This window comes from Bombus huntii, unplaced genomic scaffold (assembly GCF_024542735.1).
Source record: "Bombus huntii isolate Logan2020A unplaced genomic scaffold, iyBomHunt1.1 ctg00000213.1, whole genome shotgun sequence".
NCBI lineage: Eukaryota > Metazoa > Arthropoda > Insecta > Hymenoptera > Apidae > Bombus > Bombus huntii.
The window spans coordinates 20660-32161 of NW_026099438.1; the positions used below are offsets into that span (position 1 = coordinate 20660).

At 36.1% G+C, this 11502-nt stretch overlaps 1 protein-coding gene and 1 long non-coding RNA gene across 2 annotated transcripts; both read left to right on the forward strand.

The window, feature by feature from the left end:
• Positions 1-4728: 4728 nt before the first annotated feature.
• LOC126877675 (uncharacterized) lies at positions 4729-5876 on the forward strand. The gene is made up of 3 exons (XR_007695241.1): positions 4729-4959; positions 5097-5743; positions 5842-5876. It is a non-coding gene; the product is annotated as an uncharacterized LOC126877675 (long non-coding RNA).
• A 581-nt stretch (positions 5877-6457) lies between these two features.
• On the forward strand, positions 6458-10263 carry LOC126877676 (dual specificity tyrosine-phosphorylation-regulated kinase 1A-like). The gene is made up of 4 exons (XM_050640263.1): positions 6458-6505; positions 7030-7115; positions 7970-8094; positions 9162-10263. The coding sequence occupies exons 1-4, from the start codon at positions 6495-6497 to the stop codon at positions 9696-9698; spliced, it is 759 nt and encodes a 252-aa protein (XP_050496220.1). The 5' UTR covers positions 6458-6494; the 3' UTR covers positions 9699-10263.
• The last annotated feature ends 1239 nt before the right edge of the window (positions 10264-11502 follow it).

The window sequence follows — 11502 nt, forward strand, 5'->3', positions numbered from 1 at the left end:
AGTTTACTGTCAAGTGCCGCCACATGTTCAAGGAAAATGTATCTGCAGCCGGTTATAGCGGTATTTACGTTACGGATGATCTATGGGAAGATTCACACGAACAAACCTTTATGGACTAACCAAATTTATTTTGTTATTAAAAACGATCTACAGAACCGATCGACGACTGGTGTTCAATTTAAAAATTGCTTCTCTATAAAAGCAAGAAATCTAATTTACATCGTGTTCTTCATCTGTCGCCTCCATATACATCCTGGTGGCAATAAAATTCTGAATTTACGAGAAATCCGTATTTCGACTTAAGCTTATCGATGTTACCGACTGGACAAAGCCTTCGAGAGTTTAAATTAACCGATCGACCCTTCGATGAAAGGGCGAGCAAGTGCCAGGAAACTATCGCGGGAACGCTCGTAAAAGCGCGCAATGGTTCGGCGTGGTAACCTAGGAAGAGGAACAGGTGCGACTGAATCGTAACGGTTGTCGTGGCCCCTTTCAAACGATCCGTGGCCACTCTTCAGTTTCGGCGTCATTAACCCTTCCCTTCTTTCTTCCTGGTTCACTTAGAAACGAAGAAAATTCCGGAGGTAGTTTGCTCTTAGCAGCTGTCATTTTTTTTTTTTTTCTTTGTTTAGTCGACACGAAGCATTTTGGAGAATTTCTGTGATTGCTTCGCGAAGGTACAGAGGATAAGAAAAAGCGCTCTTTGTTCGTTGACGACTTTCTGTCAATTAGAAATAAGAGTAAACGGCATAACAGTTTTCTTCTTTGCCACTGTATACGTAATTTTTGTTAGACTTTAACAACTCGTATTTTTCGTGAGCAAATACTGTCGAGTGGTTATACACTGTATATGTGAAGCTTCGTTTTCTTCGCGCGAAATATCCATGTTGTTCTTTCTATACTTGTGTTCATATATCATGACGTTCAGCCTACACGTGCCCGAGAATGTAATGTAACAGATAATTGGGTTCGAGCTGTAAATCTTTCATTTGCAGCATGACGCGAATCTAACAACACTTCTTTCCTTGTTCAGATCATGAATATTTTTGTCGCGTGCAGGTAGAATCATATGTCTAGAGTATCCACGGGTTTCGTGTTTACTTATTTCTTTAACTAACTTCGGTTTTAACCAACTTCCTATTAACCAGCAAATTAATCAAATACTTTCAGAATCAATATGACAAGAATATACCGAAAAGTGTCGAAAGAATTTTAAAGAATTTTACAATCATTTTCCTAAAAGTTATCTTGAGACGTATTGTATCGTTAGTCTCATAGAGTTAATCACTTTTCTCTAGAATAATGCTCGAACACAGCTGTAGCTTTCTATAAATTTCCTCGATATTCGATTGAATTTCCCGAGATCGTTTCCAATGACGAGATCGCAGCAGTTGTTACGAAAAATATCGGAAGAGCGAAGAACGCGTATGTGTGTCTGATCCATCATTCACGATAGTCTCTACGGTCCATGCGTATGATCCATCATCTGCGTAACCGTTTTACAATCCTCACCGTGGAAATGCCGATCCGCGATGCTATTCTCGCGCGCACTCGACCGCTTAAGAGCATCGTCCAGAGACGTTTCCATCATACACAAATAACTTTGTTTTTCTTCTTGCAGTCGGAAGCGTGGAGAATTCGATGTTTCTGGCTGATCTGTTGTTTTATCATTTGCGCGGCATTTTTTCGCGGTTAGAAGAAAGATGAGATTAATATCTTTGTGGTATTTTGATACTTATCGATCTGCCGATAATGTCGGTGCTGGTAGGGGAAAGCGTAGTTGAGAAGAAGCGCGCTTTTTCGATAAATTATGAATTATGGCTAACGGTAATTCACGCAATTTACATAATCTAGATGGAACAGACGCTTTTCAAGATCGCTTGTCGACTCATTTATGTTTATAATTTTCAGGAGAAGAAAATCTAAACCTTGAATATATTCAATTCGAATATGTACTGTAGCCTAAATTCGGGTCTTTTTTCGGCTTTCAACGATATCGATTTTGTCTCGATTGACCTCCTGCCGGTTTACGTGCTTTTATTCTTCCTCCTTCTTCTTCTTCCGGTGTCCAATGATTCCTTTGAAAATCGACGCGGTTCGTACCGAAGCGTACGGGTTCGTACCGAAGCGTACGCTTCCGATGCGGAAAGTACGCGATCGAAGCGCGTGGCTTCTGACCGGAAGCGTAGCCTTGCAAACGCGATTAGATTGCATTAGCTACGAGACTGAAATTAAATCTCGAGTCGGAATTGTATTTAATTTTCTTCGGGAAGTTCGATGCCGGAATCGAAAATTAGACGATTGAATAGGGATTCCTAGTTGATTTTAGACGTCCCTCTTCCTGTAACTCCCACCGAACTTGCATTGGGCGTTGTTCGCAGGCTTGTCGTGCGGCAAACCGTTTCGCAAGAGCTTATTTGCATTTCCTCTAACTGCGGTTCGCATAAGACGCGTCAAAGGAATATTGACTACTATCTATTAGGTCAGATTTTTTCACTATTTTCTGCTTCTCGTAGGATTGTAATGTTACAGTACCGGTAACACGAAGCTTGATCTACGGCAAATAATAAAATATCTTTGAGATTAAAAAATATAAAGATTTGAAAATTAGGACATTTGAAAGTTTGTGCTTACTCGACTGAATTGCTATTAAGTGACGTTTAAAAATTTTAATCACAAGGTTGAAAGTAATATAGTTGGTAATTCTAAGGAACACCTATCCTCAGATAGATTGGTATACACACGCGAGTCGACCGTATTCTCCGGAAATGAAAACAACTACATCCCTGGAACCTGGAACACGTGATTTTCCGCATATCCATTAAAGCAACATCGGTCAGTGACTCGTCTACGGTGCAGTCGCTAGACTCAATTAATGACCACGTTCTGGTCGTAAATATAGAAAAGGCAGCGAGATATTTTAGTTTGTTGGCTAACTGGGCTGAGGTTGGGTCAATGTTTCTGTGGATTTCATTTACCTCTTCCGGCCTCCTTATATTTTCTGAATTCTTACAATTTCCGAGATACCAGTTCATAGCAAATTGATTCTTATTATGGCGTAGGATATAGTAAATCTTATTGTCTAAAAATACAGGAAAAGATTTCATAATTATTATTTTTTTTAACATTTTATTCAAGCGTTTCTTAAGACATTTGTTCAAAGAGATGTCAGGTTATAAAAAATTGAATCAACCTCCCCAAAGCTCCTTAACCTCTTGTTATTTTTGATAAATCAATAGCATTACGCAATATATACCGTGTGATTTCCCTAGACGATCTAGTAGCACTCTTTTTTACAACCTTCTTTCAAAACGAGAAACAAGAAGAGGATTGACCAAATATCATTGTCATCGAAGCGCAGAGACGCTCCGGTGATTCTTATCTCCATTCATCTCTCCGAGTGAAACTATTTGACGTCGCCTTGAATAGGCTCAGACAGTTTTGTCGGGGGTCCGTGTCGTCGCCTGTAGTCAGCTCGCACGATCGTGAATGGAAAGACTCGTATAAAATCAAAGGGCCGACAGACTCTTCCTGCTTAGACGAGATCAACGAGATCTCGTTCAATAGAGAAGTTACCTTCTCGACCGCCGGCGCCGTATTACCCTTCAAAGTCACCGGAAAGTCATATAAGCCAACCGATGCAGCCTAACCTTTATCCTAGCCTAACCTAGATAAAATAGGTTTCTCTTATTCCATCTGAATTTCTAAAGAAACCAAGACTTGATTTCAGTCTGGTTAAAAGCTTCGCTCGATTAAAGCTGTTTTTCAAGCAATAACCTACTTTGTGAATTTCATGCACGCGAATCCAAGTATGTATGCGGCAGAAATGAAGCTTTCGTGCATGTCTAATTGTAAGTTGATGCGAAACAATGCGCATGCGCCGAAATCCCACCACTTTGCGGACCCACATTGTGCCTTTTATCAAGGCGCCTTGTTTGTTTACTCTTCTCGAGCTAATTCTTCACTATTATTATCTACATTATTTTCACTGGCTAACAACTGGTTGGTCTGCAATTGACGAACCAATACAAATTTTTCGTTACGTGCATATATTCGAAAGAATTCGAAATTAAATTATCATGTATTACGGGCAGTTACGATAGAGTGACACAAAGCAATCTGTGTTTGAATGCCTCCACTCGTGGACAATATCGATATAACCTAAATGCGATAAATCGCGAACGTTTGATTCGACTCATGGGAAATTTACGCGTTTTTGAATCGTTCCGAGTCGCACGCGAAATGCAGGTCAGAGAACCGTCTAATATTTATTGTTGAGATCGTGGGCTTGATCTTAATGGCGCGGCGGCACGCGATTCTTTACCAACTATGCTCCTTAACTCCAGCTCTCGACCTTCTTCCCTATTCAACTAGCTCGAGCAGTGAAATTGACTCTGCATGCCTGTGATTTTGGCAGGGAATGGGAGTCGAGTTCGTAGTGAATGCACATTGTGTATACGTGTTTTAGGTGGTTTGTGTGAGTTTGTTGCGGAGATTCGAGACATTTATTTAACCTCTTTATCATATTCGAGCCTGTGCGATATAACCATATCTTAAATGTAATAAGTTTTATTTTTTATTGCAAAGTTCTTGAAATATATAATGCACACAATAAGTGTATAATATTTTATATATATATATATATATATATATATATATATATATATATATATATAAATTATATTTAAGAAGTTTGGGATAGTTTAAAGATGAAATAAATTTAAATTGCTTTTTAAGTTTAATCTCTTACTCTCGACGAAATCAAGTTTCTCTGGAATTTGGTGGAGTTTAAGATTTGATATCGGTGTCGTAGGAGTTATGTGACACTTTAAGGTGGAATAAATCTAGCGAGGAGTTTAAGGTGCGGCAAAGGAGCGTGGAATGTTGCAATAGAAATTTATTGCAGTGTTAGTGCATTGGTAGATTGATCAAATTTACGTGTAGCGTGGGTAACCAATGGTAAATATTTTGCAATGTGTATAATTTCTCAGTAATCTGAGGTTTATAAAATCTATCGACAACTAATGGAAATTGTTGATTTAACAGATCAATTTTAAATTCCTCGTTAATCTAAATTTTTTTAATCCTATTTACAGCTAAACCTTACGACGAAAAATTAACGAAGTGGAATAAAAATGGCATTGTGATTCTTCTCGTCGTGTATCGGTGTCACATCAAATTTAAGAGACAGTTTTACTTGCGGATGCTGCGTGTTACGTTGGTGAAGTCGACGAAAGCGTAAAATAGGAGCTCGTCCGAAATACACTAACGCGGAAGGTTAAATTTAACGCAAAAGGCCGAGAAATTAGTCTAGAACTCGAAGTTTCATTGGTACGACGCACTTGAAACGCATTCAAAGAGGTCGGCGACCTCGAAAGGGGATGAACGCAACTGTTTCGTGGGAATTTCTTATTGTGGCTTATTTGGATGAAGCTGCTTTAAAATCAGCGCTGGATTCGTCTGTTTTTTGCCCGGAAATCATAAAATGTTTAGGCCAGGCGACTCCATGTACAGAAAATGTTATGTCCACTTTTTACGTCCGTAGAATTCAACTCTTTACTACTATGCACTTCTTCTCCAAAAAAATATCGCGTTTCAATATTAAAAAAAGTTTCAATAATATACTATCCATTAGAAGAATGATAACATGATAACCTTACAAATTATTAGTATTAACAAATTCTTATTGTCGTATAGAAATGCCAACTATTGCTTCGGTAAAACAAACAAAGGAATTTTACAGGTAAATTTTACAAATTACAAGTCATCTTATAACGCAAAATACGACGTGTAAAATTGTCTCAATTTATTAATAGTATTAATAAATTATTATGATAAAAGATGCAGGAATCTTAGCCTCATGAGAAATTAGAGATGAAAATTAAAGATTAAAGGGAAAAGATTAATCACTGGTCCTCCTAAAAAGATGCAGTCCCATGGATGGATGGTTGTGCGAGTATTAAAGCAGCGCAAAACCGTTCCCCGAATTCTCATCCCGGACGTCGTACGACCAAAGACAAAAACAACTCACTCGAGGGCATTGCGGAGAGACATTCATCGAGGACACAATAGTATTATTCCAGGAAGTGCTAGTTCTTCCTAGATTCCGGTTACAATGTTCTTAACGCGTGGAAATTAGTCTTGACCAGGAAACATCTATAACGGCATGTATTTTCTGCCGTGATTGTAAATCTGTTTGGAACATGCGGTTTGTCCGTTAATCTAGGCGCTGTTGTTCAATTGAGTCAATATTATTTGTTGGTAGATTAGTGTGTGCAAGAGCGCTCTATCCATTATTGACCAATTCGAGCACGTATTGGTAAATTTCACACCGGCAATTACGGTGAAATCGTTCGTGGTCGCTGGAAATTAGCAGTATCGTTTGCGGTCGTGAGCTGATTGACACTGCGTGAGCGGGGAATTATGTGAAGCAGCTTTGCTTTGTCGTTTCATGCATTTAATAGGTTTGCGGCGGTGGACAGAGTTTGTAAAAAATGAAGACAAGGTAGAAAAAGATTATTTTTCATTTTTTACTATTAGATTATTTTCAAAGTGATCATTTCAGTGAAATATGATTGACAAAAAATAAGATCTATAATTGAATCATTATAGAAAATAGAATAATATTGATAATAAAGAAATAAAAATCAATTATAGAATAACATATAATAATAATAATAATAATAACAACAACAACAACAACAACAACAACAACGACAACGACAACGACAACGACAACGACAACGACAACGACAACAACAACAACAACAACAACAACAACAACAATGTGGATAGACTTTATGTTTACTTTTATATGTATAATGATACTGTTTGATCCTTGAATTAAAGTTAAGATTAACGTTGCGATTATGATTATCCTTTGTCTGACTAAATATATTTGAAGTATCAATTACAGTAGAATTTTTGAAAGATTCTTGGCTGTTAAACAAAAAACTGGTTCCTTTATATTTCGCTCAATTATCATAGAATCGTGAAACTGACTTTCACTTCAAATTTTGTCTGTTTCAGGAGTAACAAGTACCTGCAAAAATCATCCATCAGCCGGATATGTGCTGTCGGAGGGTTTTTCATTAGCATTCCCGTCTTTCTAACTGGTAAGAACCAATTCCTTCAATTCTGTCAACTTTAACCTTTTGAAAGATACTAGTACATAAGTTATACGTTTAATTTTTCTTGAATTCAGGCATGAATCTAAAAGATACTGTGAACTATCTCTGAGTGTATGAAATCAGTTTAGAAATCCAATGGAAATAAAGTTAATTTTAACGCCGAATAGTCATTATTTTTCTTAGAAAAATAAAAAATGATCGTCTTTTAGAGAAGTTTTAACAGATTAATTTATAAAGAGCTGAAACAGAATATTCATGTCATGCATGAATACGGCTGGTGGATGGATCGAGATCTAATCTAAAGTTTACGTTGTGTCATGCTAGTTTACACAGCTATCATTCGCTCGATCGATCGTTAAGCTGTTGAACTCGATTCAAGACGGACATTTTGACTCTGTTCAGAAGAAAACTGCGTTTTAATAAATTTGACGGAATAGAAATTATGATAGACTACAATGTTTTTTTAATTATATCATAAAATTTATTTATTTTTTTTTAATGTCATGTTAGAAACTTCAAATACTGTCCAAAACTTCGAACGTAATCGTTTTAGAAATTTGTAAATTACTTAACGACCAAAAATATTGAATTCTCTATTGTCTGAAGATAGATTCTCTATAATTTAAGTAATTTATTCGTCGAGAATTGATATATAAAGACTTAAATAATAAATTAATTGAAAAATAATTTGCAACTAGTATTGAAAATTTCAATTAAAAGCATATGTATATAGTTTACGCTTCGAGAATTATATGTATTGAGAATATGTATTTGCGCCGATTCTTTGTCCCGCTTGTTATGGCATACGTGTTATAATGATCCTCTAACAATGCTTTCAGGTATGATATTGTATACATTCATCCAGTTTCATTCGACGCCGGCAATCGTTACGTCGGTTTTCATAGGCCTTGGCATCGTGTTTTGTGGATGCGCAATGGTCCATAACGTCTTCGTGTGGCAGAGGGTAAGAACATATCGCTATTAAAAAAGAAAACGAACACGTTCAAACACGTCTAAATCATCTTTTATGTGTATTTTACCCGGAAATCATTTTATCGTGAAATTTTGTTTTTCAGAGTTACCATAATTTATCTGGTAGAGTTCATAAAAATTTTTCTGAAATCAATTGCAAGCTTTTAGGAAACCAGGATTTTTCACATTTTTAAGAAGCGTTATAATTATATTGCGGATCTTTATACGTTCGTGCGAAATTGAAAAGTACGCAAATGGCGCAAAATGCATAAAATGCGCTAAAATATACGTATATAAGAAAACAAATCTCTATTAAAATTTTATTTCTTTGATTATGTTCGTAAAACTACAAACTTGTATAAAAATACGCATTCTAGTTATAAATGTTAAAACATTCGATCTAGTCCTTATCACATTCATGAAAACCTCCATTTAACCATTCGTTGTATCAACAAACATTCATATGCAAAACTTACCACCTACCACATCCTCCGCGTATTAATATAATCCCCTTTTATAAATTATACACTTTAGAATGGACTGGTTGGGTCAGAGTCATATAAGCTTACAAGTTCTCGAGGAGTTCTACCGAAGTTACATTTACGTTTGCATAATTTCACCGAAAAAGATACTCTGTAGAATGACAGGTTCGTTTGTTTATGTGATCCGCGATCGCAACTATTTCAAGGGGATTTTATAAATAACCATACACACGATATTCAGTGTATTTTCGTATTCTCGTTTATTTTGGGGAGATTTGTAAAACTGTTGAACAAAATAATTGAGTAACGATTATATTTGCCGAGAAAAAGTCTTTTTCTCTGTACCCCTCCTTCTACTTCAAGCATGTAGTATAATAAGACAATAAGATTGACAATGGCTGAAAGTAATCCAAAAGAGTTTTCACCATGGTTATCGGTAACGAAAAAGATTTGAATCATCTTTAATACTTATTCGTAACTAGAATCATTTCAACTAAAATGTAAATTCTTATATTATAACTTTTTTAATTTGTTATGGCCCCTGACTACAACCTAACCTATCATTCTTATTTCGTAGGAGAAGACGAATGCCGTGAAGGCGTTAGCGCGCGAACAGTGCGAAGCGGCGGTACAGCTGCAGCGTCAGCAGCAGCTGCAACAGCACCAGAACCAGCCCCAGCTACAACAGCAACAACAACTACGTGGCCCGTTAACCATCCACCATGCTGGCTGCCCAACGAAAGTCGGGCCCGTGACGAACCAACTAAATACCAGCCACGCAACGCACGGCCGAGCTGCACAGTACCAACACTATCATCACCATCATCATCATCGACACGTGTCAATGTCCCCACCGCCCTTGTTGCTCTCATCGCCAGCTCCGATCGCGGCGACGCACAATCATCTGAACGTGAGCGGACACAGAAACGTGGTTACGCCACCGGATACACCAGCAGATAGATCGCCACCGAGTCCTGGAAATAAGCTAAATAGATCGCAGCATTTGCCACGGGAAGCAACCGGCAGCGTCAGTCCTGGTCTTCCGGCTGCCACATTGGATCTAAGTAGCGCAGCAACCACCAATAGTCCGCATGAATTGTCCACGTTAGTTTAGAAATTTGGTCCGAACATTATATCTTCACATAGGATTGGAGATTAATAGTTGATAGTTAATTTACACATCGATCTTTTTATTTGTAAATTGGGTCGTGGTTTAGAGTTGGTTTGTAAAAATTCGGTCCTAATTGTTAAATGATGAATATTGATTAAGAATAATAGGCATTGATGTACCAATCTTTTTTTAACTTATATACTTGAGCACACGCATTGGAGATTTCACTTTTATTCAGTGAAACAGCAACTTCATTACTCGCTTATTCAATACGGCAATTGCATATATTTCATGGACATTTTAACAATGTTTTGAATAATTTCTAACGGTACAATTGTGATGAAGTGAAAAAAATCGTGATAAGAAACAGAGAGAAAAGTTGCTCGTTAATGAATATTGACCAGAAATAAAGTAATTTCTAAAGAATATCCCGAAGACGTCGTAGATATTACGAAAGGAATGATTAATTTATACCCGCGTGTATCTTGCCATTACCATACTATTATTATTATTATTATTATTATTAATATTGTTAGTAGTACTCGATTACATTATTATTAATATTAATATTATTGCCTTATTATTATTAATGTTATGGAACCTCTAGTCCTAGGTTACTTTCGCTGCCACGAAAGGATAAGATTTTCGAACTTTTTACTATTACGTGTAATTCAAGTTTTCCTGTTGCGCATGCGCAGTAGAAAGAAAGTTAGCGGAACTCAAATCTCGAACTATAGAGAGTTGAAAAGTAGTAAAAGTAAAAAAGCACGAAGAACATTTGTATTTGTGCTGGATTAAGTTTGATAATTGAAAATTGAGTTTGATGATAACATTTTTTTCGTATTCGCTTCGGTAAATATTAGTTTTATTTAAAATTGAACAAAGCATTTTATGTTTTTCAAATACGGTACATAATCGTAATATCGAATTTTGTAAACTGATAGTAAGAAACTCTATAATTCGAGACTGGAACTTTGATCAAGTTCACATTGAACGTAAACTGACTTAATTTTGTTATTTAAGCGTGTATACTATACGTGTTTGTTCCTTCTTCTCTTGTGCGCAGGCTATAGCTTAATTACTTCCAATAAACGCAGTTATATCGAATCAATGACCGATACAAATTTAGATATTAGGATTATTTAAACAAGAGATTAAAAACTAAAAAGTATTGTTTTTATACTGCATATGTACATATGCAATATGAACGACAGTTTGTGTAATAATATGTACCCCTCTTCTTAGTTTACTTTTGTATATTTTGCGACATTTGATATTAATTTTATGAGCAACGTACTTACACTTTATCTTTGTAATTAAATGTGAAATGAAAGAAAAGAAATGACATGAGAAAAGGAAATTCGATGTACGAGTATATACGAATTGACGGAATTAAAATTTAACGCTATATTTAAATAGAAGACGTGAAATATCTTGTCATCTTAAAATAACTTCCTAATAATCATTCCTATTCTTTTACATAAAAACATTTTTCGACTGTAACTTAAGAAAAATGTCTGCTAACGTGAAACGTGCCAGAAAAAATTAACAACTTCCATTAAATTGGCAAATTTCTCATTAATATCGTAAAACTCGCGTTTACAAAGATCAGATCAGTGTACATAATATACAAAACAAATGCAGAATATATAAATATAGCACATACGTTCTGAATTATATTCGAATTGGGCAGGGTAACCAAGTGAAAATATGTAAATTTCACGATGTGTAATGTACACTTTATCGAACTTGTAAGTAGTGTAGAAATAGAATATTTTACACGTAACAAAATATACAAACGACAATA